At 42.3% G+C, this 17,500-nt stretch overlaps 1 protein-coding gene across 1 annotated transcript in view; it reads right to left on the bottom strand.

Annotated features, from left to right (window-relative positions):
- Nucleotides 1-17,500, bottom strand: part of zfyve16 (zinc finger, FYVE domain containing 16) — a 50,237-nt gene that overhangs the window by 979 nt on the left and 31,758 nt on the right. Inside the window, exons 6-15 of the mRNA XM_039779059.1 lie at nt 17,113-17,252; nt 14,478-14,682; nt 12,877-12,999; nt 12,448-12,601; nt 11,698-11,924; nt 8,447-8,529; nt 8,216-8,320; nt 2,876-3,026; nt 2,610-2,690; nt 2,080-2,448 (exon numbers count right to left, since the gene is read on the bottom strand). Coding sequence (XP_039634993.1) covers nt 2,080-2,448; nt 2,610-2,690; nt 2,876-3,026; nt 8,216-8,320; nt 8,447-8,529; nt 11,698-11,924; nt 12,448-12,601; nt 12,877-12,999; nt 14,478-14,682; nt 17,113-17,252 — 1,638 coding nt within the window. The remainder of the gene's footprint in view (nt 1-2,079; nt 2,449-2,609; nt 2,691-2,875; nt 3,027-8,215; nt 8,321-8,446; nt 8,530-11,697; nt 11,925-12,447; nt 12,602-12,876; nt 13,000-14,477; nt 14,683-17,112; nt 17,253-17,500) is intronic.

Genomic DNA, 17,500 nt, shown 5'->3' with positions numbered 1-17,500 from the left:
GGAAAGTTTGTAAGTACACCAGAAGTTTATGTAAATAACACTTGCCTGCTGGCTTCGCTCTCTGCTGTTGTTGTTGCTGCTGTAAGACGAAGTGCTTAGGACCGCTCTACAAATTACTACAACCGAAAAAGAGATACAACAAAAAATTTATTAATTTAATGATTAAATAAGGTAATGTCTCCAAACTTACCCTCAATTATTACTTGTCTCCTGCTAGTTATATTACAGCACTTACTTTAAAAAAATAAGTTAAATTAATAAATATTTTTGTTGCATCTCTTTTCGGTGTAGTAATTTGTAGACGTCCCTAAGCACTCGTCTCACAGCAGCAACAACAACAGCAGAGAGCAGAAGCCAGCAGGCAAGTGTTATTTACATAAACTTCTGGTGTACTTACAAACTTTCCAATCCATCGTTTTATGAGAGCATAACCTATATATACTAGTGTAGACCTTTGGTATCATTTTGGGCATTATTAGTGGGGTCATTTAAGAGATACAAACGTGGGTCCGTTAGCCCCTGCGCTAAGCTATTCAGTGGCTAACGCTACGCTACGCTAACTCTCCCAATGTTAGACCCAGGTGAAAAAAGCTTCTGGGGGGGTGTTTGGCTCGAGGTCATGGTGCAAAGGACCCTAGGGTGAATTACTCTGAACCATCACTTTAACTGCAGTTTATACAAGTGTTAGAAATGTTTCCTTTTTTATAATAAAAATAGTTCAACAAAAGTTGCCAGTGGGCGAAATGTTACCTCAGTCTCCAGCAGGACGATTTTATGTCTGACACTTGCACAACTGTCTGTTAAAAATAAATTAAAAGAAATCCTTAAAATCCTCAAACTGCCCACACACGCGCCGCAGTAAAAACCGGCTGTGCCATGGTTTTCCTATGTGAAGAGCGGTGGAGACAAGCACTCAAATGTTAAATTATTTCAACTTTCACCTGGTTGCTGCTGTTCTGTGAAGGCACAACCGAAGCCAGAGGCAATACAGTGGTGCTCATAAGTTTATGAACCCATGCTAGTTTTGACTAAAAAGAGGAATAAAAAAAAAAAAAATCATCTTTTGGAAATTGATCTTAATGCCTTAATTAAAAAAAAAATGAGGAAAAATCCAACCTTTAAGGACACCAATTTTCTTTGTGAATGAATAATGTATCGTAAATAAATAAATATTCTTCCTTAAAATACAGGGGGCATAAGTCAGTCCACCCCTATGTTAAATTCCCATAGAGGCAGGCAGATGTTTATTTTTAAAGGCCAGTTATTTCACCTAGAGATTGTCATGGTTTTATTTCAGTTAGCCTAATAGCTAGATCAATTTCCAAAAGATTATTTTCTTTATTCCTCGTTTTAGTCAACTTTAGCATGGGTTCATAAACTTATGAGTACTACTGTACCTGCGCTGCTACTACTACTACTGTGTCTGCATTATTCTCTGCACGCTACCTTCCGGTTTGACCTCTAATAACGTGTAGGCAGCTCAATGCATTTGGATTTTTCCCCCCACTGGATTAAACTTCCGTGACTTCTGTCTACACCTCTATATGTTGTGTAAAATCAAGAAAACAAAAGGGAAATAAAATGAGCAAAAACATCCGATTAGTACTAGAAACAAGTAGAATAGAAGTAAAAGTCCAGCATTGAAAATGTACTAAAAAGTAAAAGTACCCAATGCAGAAACACCTTCACATTTTAGAAACTAGAAACGATCCAAACAGATCTGTCAATCAACTAAGTGGCTGACTTTTTTGCTAGCAGCTAACAACGTAGCTATGGCTGAACTTTGGCCTACTTTAACATATCAACATTAGCTCACCAAGAACCTGGGAACCACAATCCCAAACTGGCAGTTTGATTTTCTGTGTACTGAATTGTTTACCTACAGTAAACTTCTTTGACTTTTATAAACATCATGTTGTTTTTTTGTTTTTTTTATTAGTTTTTCTAAAACGATACATCGCCTACGCACAGTATTGAAATATATTGAATCCAAGACCCACATATCGTGATACGTACTACTACTACTACTACTACTACTACTACTACTACTACTACTACTACTAACTAAAGCTGTCCGATTAATGTAGTGGAGTAGAAGTAGAAAGTGGCATAAAAAGAAAAGACTCAAGTAAAGTCCAAGTACCTCACATGTGTAGTTAAGTACAGGACTTGGGTAAATGTACTCAGTTACATTTTCGCCACTGCCGGCTGGATTACAGAGTGTGTGGTATAATAGTCGTGCACAGACCGCACAACAGTGTGTAAACAGTTGTGTGAATGTGTACCCTGCGTTGACCGGAGCGCTCAGGTCGACCCAGCGGACAGTGACGTTTTCTCGGAGCTCGCTGCCATCGTTCCTGCCGCAGGGTATGAGGAAGTCCGTCTGCTCCCTCAGGGCGGTGCGCAGAGACTCCATGGTCTCTGGGGGGATTTGCACCATCAGCCCATCTGACACACAGACACACAAACTCCAGTTAGGGCTGGTCCAAAAAAAAATAACAGGTCAATCAATGTAGAATACGAGGACACGTTCTTCCTTTAGTCACAGCCTTGATTTGATGAAAAAAAAAAAAAAAAAAAAAAAAGAGTCGACCAATCAGTAACTTTACCTTCAACAATGCTGGACTTTGCGATGAAGCCTGACGAGGCTTTCAGGGCCCCGTTGAACACCACAAAACTGGCCCCAGTCACTGACACAAAAACACACAGAGCGCCAGAGGATTAACGATTTATATATAAAATAAAACAGAATCAAGACACGACAGTAACCAGATCATGGTGTGAATGTTTGTGATGATGTTTTTTTTTTTTTGCTCACTCGTCTTCTTTATTTTGATTGGACGGAGGAGTAGGCAGGACTACTGATGGCTCTCACCTGTGCGGGTCTTCCCCGGCTTGCTGTTGGCCTGCGTCTGATAGTTTCCCTCCTCGTTCTGGAAACACACCAGGTGAGAGTCGGCCTCCGAGCTGAAACGTGCTCCGATACTGATAACGTGCTCGTTGGACGCGTTTACCACCTTCTGCATCTGTTAGAAAATAATAGGATGCCTTTTATTGCCACTATACACATGTATAATGAGATTAAAAGCAACTCCTTTTCCAGTGCCAACATGTATGTAAAATAAACATGGACAGCATGGAATAAAATAAGCAGTGCACAGTTGAGACACTATACATATACTATACATATGAAAAAATAAATATGGTTTTATATACAGTGTGATATGCAGTGTGGGTTATTGCACATTATTGGAATATTGCCCAATAGTGGTGATCAAATTCAATGAGTAATAGACACTGGACAATGAGAGTAATGCTATTGCACAGTATACAGATATTGCACAGTAATGGAATGGCACAGTATTATCAATAGTATTACATATTAATATTGCGCAGTAGGTGAGCAGAGAAAGTCCGGGGGGGGTAAGACTGTGAGGTCAGTGCATGTGTGAGTTCAGAGTGGTTATGGCTTTTGGAAAAGAAACGGTTCTTGAATCTGTTAGTCCTTGCTCTGATGCACCTGTAGCGCCTCCCTGAGGGCAACAGGTCAAACAGATCAGAGCCAGGGTGTATTTGGTCATGTCATGGGTGGGAGCTGTCCTCCTTGGGGAGGTTTTCAGCTCTGCTGAGGCAGCGGGAGGTGTAGAGGTCCATCAAGGAGGTTAACCACAGAAAACACATCGACAGAACTGCAGAGCTGTGCGTTTGCGGCCTTTTATAGTTCATGTAAAGGCCCTTTTACCCGATGTGATGTTTGGACTGTCGAGCCCAATTTGCGACAAGACGAAACCGCTTTAGAAAGTTACGGGGGAAACGTTGCAGAGATCTGAACCGGCTCGTCTCAGCTCGACTCGAACCAGCTGATGGTTCGCTGCGACTCAGCTGGTCAAGACGCCAGAGGCTGGTTTTAGGACATAAGGGAGGTCACCTGTTTTTAACAGCCAATAGAGAAGTCAGCTGGTCAAGTCAGCTACAAGCTATAGAAATATAGTGATATAGTGTGTGTGTGCGAAACAGAGAGAAAGTCAATGTGTACATGCATTTTTTCATGTTACATTCAATGTTCTAATTGTTACTGTGTTATGCTGTTTTGCTTGTGCTTTGGCAACACTGTACCTACAGTCATGCTAATAAAGCAACTTTGAATCGAATTGAAATAAAATGATCCATAATCCATTTTATTTCTGTGTTGCAAACGTCAGCTGGTGGAAATGGCAGCATTTTATTTTTAAAGATTATTTTTTGGGGGCTTTTCCCTTTATTGTACAGTGACAGTGGATATAGAGGAGAGGGTGGGAGAGAGATGGGGGATGACACGCAGCAAAGGGCAGCAGGTCGGATTCGAACCGGCGCCGCTGCAGAGGACTCAGCCTACATGGGGCGCACGCTCTTAGGCCGGTTACCGGTCTGTTGCATCTCAGCTGCGTGGATTTTTCTGTGTCATACAGGGTGTTTATTTATCGTGGCCTATCCTACCATTTACATATCGTAGCCTACCATTTATATATAGTAGCCTATCCTACCATTTATATATAGTAGCCTATCCTACCATTTATATATAGTAGCCTATCCTACCATTTATATATCGTAGCCTACCATTTATATATCGTAGCCTATCCTACCATTTATATATCGTAGCCTATCCTACCATTTATATATCGTAGCCTATCCTACCATTTATATATCGTAGCCTATCCTAGGGCTGGGCGATATGGACCAAAAGTCATATCCCGATATATTTTGGCTGAATATCGATATACGATATATATCGCGATATTTTTTCCGCGAAGTGAGAGCAAATGTTCAGTCAAAGCCCAAATCAAATATGACATGTCACAAGTAGTTTCATAGAAACAGTTGCAAAATCAAATAAATAATAAACCGGTTTCTTCACCTGGTTCATGATTAAATGCTCAGCTGTTCAAATAACAATAAAATGTAAACCTAAATACTGTATAACAGGAGTAACTTTTTTGAAATCAAAGCTCCATAGGCTATTTGTGATTCGTTCCAAAGGTCAATTAAGCTTTTGATATTAATATAATTGAACTTTGTTCAAAATGTAATGCCTCATGCCTGTAAGCCTAGGTTATAGTCCCATTCTTCCACTTGATACTGCTTCCACTTAAGTAAACTAAAAGATGAACTATCGACTACAAAACAAAGAAATTTATTATGATCGGTTCACAGATCTGAGTCCAAACGGAAACTTCACCCTTCTGAACTAAGAGTTTCTGCTTCAAGGTGAAGTTTAAACAGACTGAAATGTCCAGGCTCATTCCTCCACTATTTATTTCTGTATGTATTTATGCGTTACATGTAATTTTAACGGGCACTGAGCTCCAGATCCTGCAGCCGCAGACGGTCGCTGCCCCGCTGTAGCTTCTTTCCGTCCGCCTGCCGCCGGCAAACTTAGTGGAACTTTCCGCCGATATCGACATACAGTTCGTTCCTGGACTACGTGTAAGATCCTACCGGTCACAACTCTGTCTTTGGCTGGTCCGATCTGGATCAGCGGGGACCGCGCAGCAGCGGTGGCTAAGCTGTTTTTTGCCCGGGGAAGAGACGCTGCGGCCGACCCGGGCTCTCCGCCTCCGCTGCCGCCCGGAGCTCAGATTGCTGGTCGGGCGGCATATATAATCATAAAACACATTGTCACCTGTTAAATGTTATCCATGCTGTTTGTTCTTTTCATTTCCTCTATCGAACATAATTAAGCAGTACAAAAGTCCGGCATCTTTAGCGTTGATCTGAATGCTTCGGACCCCTGTTCCAAGATGGCGGCGAGTTTTGACGTATGTTTAGAACCTCACGGCGACATATCTATGGGAGCAAGGATCACATTTGAACTATATCGATATATGCGATATGGTCTAATTCCATATCTCATTTAAAAATATATCAATATATTTGTTTATATCGATATATCGCCCAGCCCTAGCCTATCCTACCATTTATATAAAGTAGCCTATCCTACCATTTATATATAGTAGCCTATCCTACCATTTATATATAGTAGCCTATCCTACCATTTATATATCGTAGCCTATCCTACCATTTATATATAGTAGCCTATCCTACCATTTATATATAGTAGCCTATCCTACCATTTATATATAGTAGCCTATCCTACCATTTATATATAGTAGCCTATCCTACCATTTATATATAGTAGCCTATCCTACCATTTATATATAGTAGCCTATCCTACCATTTATATATAGTAGCCTATCCTACCATTTATATATAGTAGCCTATCCTACCATTTATATATAGTAGCCTATCCTACCATTTATATATAGTAGCCTATCCTACCATTTATATATAGTAGCCTATCCTACCATTTATATATAGTAGCCTATCCTACCATTTAAATATAGTAGCCTAACCTACCATTTATATATCGTAGCCTATCCTACCATTTATATATCGTAGCCTATCCTACCATTTATATATAGTAGCCTATCCTACCATTTATATATCGTAGCCTATCATACCATTTATATATCGTAGCCTATCCTACCATTTATATATCGTAGCCTATCCTACCATTTATATATAGTAGCCTATCCTACCATTTATATATAGTAGCCTATCCTACCATTTATATATCGTAGCCTATCATACCATTTATATATCGTAGCCTATCCTACCATTTATATATCGTAGCCTATCCTACCATTTATATATAGTAGCCTATCCTACCATTTATATATAGTAGCCTATCCTACCATTTATATATCGTAGCCTATCCTACCATTTATATATCGTAGCCTATCCTACCATTTATATATCGTAGCCTATCCTACCATTTATATATCGTAGCCTATCCTACCATTTATATATAGTAGCATAGCCTATCCTACCATTTATATATAGTAGCCTATCCTACCATTTATATATAGTAGCCTATCCTACCATTTATATAGAGCCTACTGATTTGATTAAAGCAAGACAACGTCGGCAGTATTGACTGCAAAATATGTTACAGAATATTTCGTTCTGTATGAAAGGTGCAATATCTGAAAATCTTTTCTCTGAAATTTTGTATTACATTTATATCTACATTAATGTCAAAACCTAGACTTTCAAACATCAAGATGTCATTTATTAACATGTATTTGTGTCTAAATGACATATAAACATATTTTCCTGTTCTATTTTGCCTGGGAACGCTTCCAGCACACTCGCGTCTCGCGTGAAAAATAGGCGTCGGTTCTATTTCTAGCAGGCACGCGTCTCAGGCCGGCAGTGTGTAAGCTCTAACCTGTTACCATGGGAACCGAAATATAAACGGACACGCCACGCAGCTGACACGCTCGCATGACGCGTGGCGTGCATAACCGGCCTTACTGGGTGAGCTATAGGCCTCCCCTAAACTGCAGCATTTTAGACGCAGGCTCAACGAGCGCCCAAGAGCACGGTATGTGGTGGAGCGAGCTAGAGAGCGACTGAAGAGAGCGCGCGCCCGGCGACGTTAGAACAAAGCAGAGAATCAGAGAAAGAAAACGTGTTTTCGCCGATTCATCACTACTAGAAATGGAACTGTAGCAAGCATCTACAGCTGCAAAAAAAGGCCTGAGAAGTCGGAAGTTAGAACGGAAGTAAGAGTCGTTGCTATGAAGACGAGGCATCGTCTTGTCACATTGGGGGGAGACAGAAACCACGCACTATAGCGTTAAGTAAAAGTACAGTACAGGCCAAAAGTTTGGACACACCTTCTCATTCAATGTGTTTCTTTATTTTCATGACTATTTACATTGTAGATTTTCACTGAAGGCATCAAAACTATGAATGAACACATATGGAATTATGTACTTAACAAAAAAGTGTGAAATAACTGAAAACATGTCTTATATTTTAGATTCTTCAAAGTAGCCACCCTTTGCTTTTTTTGATAACTCTGCAAACCCTTGGTGTTCTCTCAATGAGCTTCATGAGGTAGTCACCTGAAATGGTTTTACCTTCACAGGTGTGCTTTGTCAGGGTTAATTAGTGGAATTTTTTCCCTTATTAATAAAAAATGTTAAGTACATAATTCCATATGTGTTCATTCATAGTTTTGATGCCTTCAGTGAGAATCTACAATGTAAATAGTCATGAAAATAAAAAGGAAACGCATTGAATGAGAAGGTGTGTCCAAACTTTTGGCCTGTACTGTATGTATTAGCTAAATGTCCTTAAATGTCGATGTATTTCTTTGCAGCTCTCTCACCTCATTGAAGCTACATTTCGGGATGTCGATGTAGCTGTGACCCATCTCCATGTGGATCCTCAGACCCTCCACAATTGACAGACTGTACTGGTAGTTCCTCAGGTCCTGTGGAAAAAAATAAAAACAGTTTAGGGACACTGAAGTATGTCTGCAAAAGCATTTAAAAAAATATATATTTTCAAGGCCAACCATGTGCCTCTGCCATTGGTTTGCGTGTGCTTTAGTACTTACAGCCAGTAAATTCATTATGGTGTGTCCCGTCTCTCGATACACAGAGTCCCGAAAACGGACACTCGTCAATGTAGTGGGATACACTGAAAAAGAAAAGATATTTAGTCTATTATCACTACATAAATAATACCTTTATTCATATAGCACCTTTCAAAGTACAAAGTGCTTCACAAAAAAATAAAAAACACAGTACTATCCTCCCCTAGCCCCATTAAAAGAAACAAACCAAACAAATGTCATTAAATTTACACAAAAGTAAGAGAGAAAACGAAACAAATTTATAAAAATTAGGTTTCTTTTGGGCGATTTAAACAATTTTTGTGAGGTTCCAAGACAAATCACAACAGGAAGACCGTTTCAGTCAGAGTTTTGGGTGTCCGACAGCCAAATCACAGCAGTGTTTCCCACACAGACTAATTTGCCGCCACATATTTTATTATAATTTTTTTTTTAACGCTATTTAAAACACGCAGCGTATTTATTCAGCTGCATTTCCTTTCCCTGCTCTCCCTCCGTCTCTCTGTCTCTCACTCACACACACACAAACACACACACACACACACAAACACACACACACACACACTTTTGTTGTACAATCTGAGATTGTATTCAGATGGAAAGTTCACCGTTAGACTATTTAGTGCTTTGAAATTATGAGTAAAAACTTAGCAATCGATCAATCGTGAAGCTAACTGGAAGCCAGTGCAGGCAGGGAGGCTAAAACTGGAGGTAAAGTGATCTCTTCTGTTTGATCCAGGCAACAAATCGGGCTTGGCTTTCTGTATAATTTGAAGACATGACCGTGCTTTACTGTTCAGGCAGGTAAAGAGTGAATTACAGTAGTCAATTCGTCAGAACATAAACACATGAATAACTTTCTCCAAGTTCTCAGAGAATTAATGAAATGAAAAGCAATATATTTCTACAATTAAGATAAATGGAATCAGAGAATGAAAAAATATATATAATCAAAATATTTGACATGTTACTAACAACATACTGTCTTGGTGTGAGCTCAAGACAATATGAACCCTCTGTTGTTTAAGGGCATTTTTATATATCTTCTTGAATTCTCCTTTTAAGGGTATTTGCATAAAACTGATCCCTATGTGTTTCATATCAAAATGTTCAGAACAAACTCAGCTTTCTGTAAAGTGACGTCCACATTTGTACCAGAGCAATTTATAGAGAGATAATTTGGCCCTAAAGCTGAAAAAGTTTGCTGTCTTGGGTTCACAAAAGTAGCGTAATATATGAATAAAATAGTAGGGGTGTAAGAAAAAAAATCAATACACTTGAGTATCGCAATATTTTATTTTGCAATACTGTATCGATTTTCACAAAGGCAATATTGATTTTTCTTTTTTTAAACATTCAAAAATATTCCTGTAAGACAGTGGTTCACGTTTATGTTGTGTTTAAACCCCCTACCACTAGATGGCTATGCTGAGACACACCACTAGTGTCCTCGCCTAACAGGGCCTAACAGGGCCTAGCAGGGCCTAGCAGGGCCTAACAGTGTCTAGCAGGGCCTAAAAGTGCCTAGCAGGGCCTAACAGTGCCTAGCAGGGCCTAACAGTGCCTAGCAGGGCCTAACAGTGCCTAGAAGGGCCTAGCAGTGCCTAGAAGTGCCTAGAAGGGCCTAGCAGTGTCTAGCAGGGCCTAGCAGGGCCTAACAGTACCTAACAGTGCTTAGCAGTGCCTAAAAGGGCCTAGCAGGGCCTAACAGGGCCTAACAGTGCTTAGCAGTGCCTAGCAGGGCCTAAAAGTGCCTAGCAGTGCCTAAGGGCGTTTTCACACATGAAAGTCCGAACCAAGGTCCGTACCAAGGTTCATGTTTTGTTACATTGTATACATTTGATCCGGTAAGTTTTGGTTTCACACTGCAGTTTTGCAAGCGCACTACAGATCTATACGTGACAAAACTACGTCCTGCCATCATCACATACGTGAGCTGCGTCTCCAGATACTTAGAACTGATTGGTTTGTTGACGGGTTTCCCCGTCCTCTCGTATCCTCTCTCTGGGTCCAAGTTTAGGCTATTCTACTGACCGCTGCTCTCCCCTACTGCCGTGGCTCTTTTTGTTTTGTTGTGATGTAGAGAAGCAAGACACGGGACTTTCTTTCTGGAGCATTTATTCAGAGACAAACTGAAACCTCCCCTGTACATTTACTACCACTTAACAAATAAACTGCTGATGTATTCTCTGCTCTGATAGCCGACAGCTGTCTGCTCTGAGCGCATTTACAGTCTCTCTCTCTCACTCTCTCTCTCTCTCTCTCTCTCTCTCTCTCTCTCTCTCTCTCTCTCTCTCTCTCTCTCTCTCTCTCTCTCTCTCTCTCTCTCTCTCTCTCTCTCTCTCTCTCTCTCTCTCTCTCTCTCTAAGCACCGAGCTGTTCCTTAAAGGAACTTCCCCGGTCTTGTAACACGAGGAGAGCCTGCCAGAGCTTCCTGTATTTGGTCCGAAAGTCCGAACCATCCAAAAAATGCTTTCACACTATTAACGAACCGGACCATGGTCCGGACCGAGACCACCTCTTTTTGCCGGACCAAAATTTGGTCTTTTGATCCGGACCGTGGTCCGGGGGAGGTTTCACACCTTTAATTTTGGTTCGGATCAAACTAAAAAGTCCGAAAGTCCGGACCAAACGATGTATGTGTGAAAACGCCCTAGCAGTGCCTAGCAGTGCCCAACAGTGCCTAACAGTGCCTAACAGTGCCTAGCAGTGCCTAGCAGTGCCCAACAGTGCCTAACAGTGCCTAGCAGGGCCTAACAGGGCCTAACAGGGCCTAACAGGGCCTAACAGTGCCTAGCAGTGCCTAGCAGTGCCCAGCAGGGCCTAACAGGGCCTAGCAGAGATCAGGCCAAAAGGGCCCAACAGATGCCTGACTTTTCCCCCCCCCCCTTTTTTCCAAAACTGAACCACAATTACAACCCAAACTGGCAGTTTGATTTTCTGTGGACTGAATTGTTTACCTAAAGTAAAAAACTTCTTTGAATTTTATGAACATACATGTCTTTTTTTTTTTTTTTTTTAAAATATTTTAGTTTATTTAATCAACGAGTATCTGAATATATTGCAATATACACAGCCCTATAAAAAATTATAGAAATGTCTAAAATAAAATGTTGTTATATCGCATTGTGTTGTCAAACATCGGCGGTGTGTCTTTTGTCCTCAGAGGGTTAGACTAGAGAGGTCTTCTGTTTAAAGACAGAGGCAACAGTGAAGTAGAGAAAGCCCCTCACCGCTGTATTCGGCTCCAAGCCGTAGAAGCAGTCGGAGCGGAAAGACTTTGGCCCAGGGCACCTCCAGCTTCTGGACGAGCACGCCGAACATGAAAGGCTGCGGTGGGAGCGTGAGGCCATCGAGAGGCTGACAGCTGGGAGAGAAGAAGAGCATCCCCGCGTGGTCCTTACTGCCCAGGAAGCTGCTGGTGAACGTCACGTTATCCAGCTCCTCCACCAACTTCCCTGTAACAGAAGACCATCACTTAGGCTTCGTTTTTATCAAAGGAAGGCTCTGAGTGTGTGTGTGTGTGTGTGTGTGTGCGTGTGTGTGTGTGTGTGCGTGTGTGTGTGTGTGTGTCAATGTGCGTCTGTGTGTGTGTGTCTGTGTCTGTGTGTGTTTGCGTCCGTGCGCGCGCGCGTGTGTGCATCTGTGTGTGTGTGTGTGTGTTTGTCTCTGTGTGTGTTTCCGTGCGTGCGCGTGTGTCTGTGTGTTTGCGTGCGCGCGCGTGTGTATCTGTGTGTGTGTCGGTTTGTCTCTGTGTGTGTTTGCGTGCGTGCGTGCGTGTGTGTGTGTGTGTGTCTCTGTGTGTGTTTGCGTGCGTGCGCGTGTGTATCTGTGTCTGTGTGTTTGCGTGCGCGCGCGTGTGTGTGTGTGTGTGTGTGTCGGTTTGTCTCTGTGTTTGCGTGCGTGCGTGTGTGTGTGTCTCTGTGTGTGTCTCAATGTGTGTGTGTGTATTGCATTGCGTGTGCATAAAGCGTGCTTCTACCTTTTGGGCTTCTTGGTAAATGTTGAGATAGAGTGTGAAGAGGTCTTTTGGAAGAGTTTTTTCTTCCGGCAAACACTCCAACAGAAACACCAGCTCTCTCTGTCCCAGAGCCTGCAGCCCGTTGGAGCCAAAACACCAACACTGCCGAGCGCCGTCTGATCGAAAAAACACAAACGCAGTTAACAGGGAGTCTCCACGGAAACACGCAAAGACCGCCTTCATTGTCATTTGTATCCAGTATCAGGGTTTCACCAAGTCAAATGTAAAGCTGTAGTTTCTGTCTGCCCCATGAGGAATTCTAAGTAATGACAACACTGTCGGCACATCCATGTGATACAAGCCTTCTGTGACCGTGATAAAACCCTGAGTATATGCGGTTATGTAGGTTGAAAGCATCCAGATCCATGTGAGATATATTTGATCTACTTACATGAAACTAGTTTGACGTTGACCAGCAGGTTGGCGTTGAGAACAAACGTCAGCGGTCGAGGTCCTCCTTCCTCCAATAGGTGCAGGATCTGGCACGGGGCCGGGCTCTCCTCAACCAAGACATCTGCAGAGGAAACCCAGCGGGGCACATTTACAGTTACACGCATGAGGATCCACAACCTTAGTGGGAATAAAGGGACGGCTTTTTGTCGTTTTGTTGACTTTATTCAGACATGAAAGCGCATTTCCACGCATGGATCAAAGGTGAAAACATAAGGCGGGGGACACCTGGGATGATTATTACTGTGGGTGAACCTTTGTACCCTTCGATCGGACACCTTGGAGGGGGGGAAATTATTTTACAGACTGATCTGACATGAGAAAAGAAATCTGCATTCGCATTTACATTCGTCATTAAACAGATTTTATTTTCTTTAAAAATAGGAGATGACAAGACAGTTTTTTTACAGTGATCCTAATTAGAGTGTGGATCGGGCCGCATTTTTTGGTCCGAGCCCGGCCCACGTCCGACAGGGCAGTAACCGAACACCGAACCGAGCCCGACACAGTTAAAATCTAATTTTTTTCCTCATACTAATGACACATGTACGTTTGTTTGTGTGGAAAGCTTTTATTAAGCAGCTGTGGGAAGGCATTCGGAAATGTCAACAGATGAGACATCAGCGCACACGAGGCAACAAGCGCACGTTAACACAGGCGCGCACCTACAGTACAGGCCAAAAGTTTGGACACACCTTCTCATTCAATGTGTTTCTTTATTTTCATGAATATTGACATTGTAGATTCTCACTGAAGGCATCAAAACTATGAATGAACACATATGGAATTATGTACTTAACAAAAAAGTGTGAAATAACTGAAAACATGTCTTATATTTTAGATTCCTCAAAGTAGCCACCCTTTGTTTTTTTTGATAGCGCTGCAAACCCTTGGTGTTCTCTCAATGAGCTTCATGAGGTAGTCACCTGAAATGGTTTTACCTTCACAGGTGTGCTTTGTCAGGGTTAATTAGTGGAATTATTTCCCTTATTAATAAAAAAGCAAAGGGCGGCTACTTTGAAGAATCTAAAATATAAGACATGTTTTCAGTTATTTCACACTTTTTTGTTAAGTACATAATTCCATATGTGTTCATTCATAGTTTTGATGCCTTCAGTGAGAATCTACAATGTAAATAGTCATGAAAATAAAAAGGAAACGCATTGAATGAGAAGGTGTGTCCAAACTTTTGGCCTGTACTGTACATAACAAGCGGTTTTAAATTTAAAATGTTCAATGCCTTATCACGCTGATGCGACCGAACATCATTTCTATACATCTGTCCGAACCCGGCCCAGCCCATCGGGTATCCATCCTCTAATCCTAATCAGGCGAACAAGACGTGCATTTAATCTCTCTCTGTGTGTTGTGCAGCTGCTAGAGCCTTTATTACGACCTAGTTAGATTGCTATATTTCTTTTTACGTAAAAAGCAACTCGGGATCACTAAGACCAACATGTTAGGCTGCAAACATATTCACGTAACAGACACGCATGTCTGAAAAGGAGATATAAAACCGTGCAAATGCACTAAAACACAGACCTCCCGCTTCCTCCTCTCCGGTGGTGATGAGCAGAGGAGGGAGCTCATCGTCGTTATCTGGCAGCAGACTGGGAACCCTCTTCACAGAAGTACCGACTCCAGAGAGCAGGGCGTAGTCCCAGGGTCCGGACACCGGAGGTCGGACCACCTCCGCAGCCACAGACGCTTCGGGGGCCGAGGAGCCGACTCCAACCTCTGACCCAGGCTGAAAGAGAAACGAGAGGGTCAGTCACTGTGGTCCCATTATACTTAAATCAGGGCTCTCAACGGGCGCAATATACACATCGCGAAAGGCTGCGACACATAAAACATAGGCCTCACGATACGATATCATCACGGTATTTATGTCACGATACATTATTGCGATTTTAAAGATATTGCAATATCCTGCTATATATCACAATTTATTACCCTTTTTTTCCAACTTCAATTTCTTCCCAATTTCAAATGATGTCCCCAAAAGGTAGTTTTGTCAACATCTGTTTTATCTAAAAAGATACATTTCTCTGTTTGTTCATCTCACTTCAATTGTATTGCTGCAAAATGGGATTGTCGAGCAGACAGACTGACCAACACATGTATAATAATAGATCGATACCCCCACCCCTAATAAAAGACACTCCGTATCTGTATATCAGTAGAAAACAGCACTTTAAAATGTAACTGTCATTCTTTTTATAGTTGTTTTTTTAATTCAATGTTCAATTTGTTCAATAAAAGGAAGTTGGAAATTATTTCCTTTCGACTGTTTTAAATCCAACAAGCAGTTTGTTGTATTTTAGCAGAATACTGAAAGCAGCAGAACTGAGTACACTTTAATATCTGTTTATTTATCTCAAGTAATATCGTTATCGCGATATTCAACAACGTTATCGCATATTTTTCTCATATCGTGCAGCCCTAATTTAAATATTTATAATCTAAGATCAGTAAAACAAACAAATAGCCTATTAACCACCAGGGGAAGAACCAATTTTTCTCAAAACAAGATAAAAAAAAAAAGGAGCTAAAAGGGGCGCCTGGGTAGCTCACCTGGTAAAGCGTTCGCCCCGTATACAGAGGCCCAGTCCTCGCCTCAGGGGCTGCAGGTTCAACTGTGTCCTGCGGCCCTTTGCTGCATGTCATTCCTCCTCCCTCTCCCCTTTCATGTCTAAAGGCGCTGACACACCGAGCCGATAATCGGCCGTGGGACAGTCTGGCGAGGTCGGTGACTCGAGTCAGTTCGGTGTGTCCCGTGCCGGCGTCAGTCTGGGGGGCTGTCGGCGTTCATTTTGGCCGACCTGACGTGTTCGGTCGCCGGCAGGGCAGTCGGGACTCACCAGGAAATGGCGAGCGGGATGAGGTGACTAAAATAACGAAAATCTGACGAAGATCTTTTAAACTGACCTTTGTTGAGCTGAAATGAAGACAGATTCAGCAACTGCACGCCCTATTTCTCTCTTCACATGTTTTCAGAAACACGTTTTTTCGGTGAACTATTTTAGTTCAATATGAGATCGTATTCTGAACGAGCCGCCATGACAGTCTGGCTTTGAATTTCCAGAGAAAACAAACCCATGTGACGCGTTCGTCCAATCAGCTGCCGGTTTTCATTTACATGGGCGACAACACAGACGAAGAGTATAGAAGTACCCTTTGAGACGGAGTAGCGCCGCCTGCTGCTATGGAGACGTATCACGTACGCTCAAGTCGGCGTCGCGTTTTGGGATCTCGGGGACCCGACTGATCGGTCCGACTGCCTTTTCTGTGCCGGTCGGCCGTCTGGTTAGTGTGTCAGCGCCATAAGCCGTCCTATCAAATAAAAGGCCTAAAATGCCAAAAACAAAATATCCTTAAACGGCTGTGTGCAGGGGCGGATTTAGAAAAATATTTATGGGGTGGCGAGAGGGGGGGCAGGAATTTTGGAGGGGTGGCAACATATGGCAGACGTATATATATATACTGAATTTAATCAGTTATCACAGTTTGATGAGAAATAGTATGTACACACAAAAGGGCACAGGCTGCCATTTACAAACTCATACAGACAATCTCATGCATCAATGTCCTGCATTTGAGGTTTCATGTGAAACCGTTCATATTAGGAATAAGTGACCGTGCAATGTGATCTCACTTAACAGGAGATAGAAGTATGACAGAAGTAAGGGGCTTTATCACAGGAAAGGCATTAAGGTAAGACACAGGTGATGAGTGGCAGATGTGTGAGAAGGGAAGCAAATGATGTCCCCAAAAGGTAATTTTGTCAACATCTGTTTTTATCTAAAAAGATACATTTCTCTGTCTGTTCATCTCACTTCAATTGTATTGCTGCAAAATGGGATTGTCGAAACAGACAAACTGACCAACACATGTATAATAATAGATCTCACTTAACAGGAGATAGAAGTATGACAGAAGTAGGGGCTTTATCACAGGAAAGGCATTAAGGTAAGACACAGGTGATGAGTGGCAGATGTGTGAGAGGGGAAGCAAACATTGGACATTCACGCTCGTAAATTGTCAAATTGGCCGTAACTTTTAATTCGCTGCTGCCAACTGGGGTGGCAGCAGGGTGTGGCAAGGCTTTCTGTTAGGGTAGCATTTGCCACCCTATGCCACCCCGGTAGATCCGCCCCTGGGCGTATCCGTGTCTTACCGTCGTTTGGTCTGGAGAGACGGCACTGAACTCCTGGGAGCTGCGGCGGCTCGTCACCGACAGCTTGGTTGTGTCCGCGACCTCTCCGTTGGGCAAGATGCCGTCAGCGAACCACACGCGCTTATGTTCACGAGGACAACCTGATGACACACAGACAACAGAAAGTCTTTTTAAAAAAGGGTTCAGGTCAAGAAAACAACAGTAGAAGTGTGTACAGTAGTTAAAGTGATGGTTCAGAGTAATTCACCCTAGGGTCCTTTGCACCATGACCTCGAGCCAAACACCCCCCCAGAAGCTTTTTTCACCTGGGTCTAACATTGGGAGAGTTAGCGTAGAGTAGCGTTAGCCGCTGAATAGCTTAGCGCGGGGCTAATGGACCCACGTTTGT

The sequence above is a fragment of the Perca fluviatilis genome, chromosome 17 (genome assembly GCF_010015445.1).
Source record: "Perca fluviatilis chromosome 17, GENO_Pfluv_1.0, whole genome shotgun sequence".
Classification (NCBI taxonomy): Eukaryota; Metazoa; Chordata; class Actinopteri; order Perciformes; family Percidae; genus Perca; species Perca fluviatilis.
Note: the sequence above shows the minus strand (reverse complement) of the source record. Positions and strands in the feature narration are given on the sequence as shown.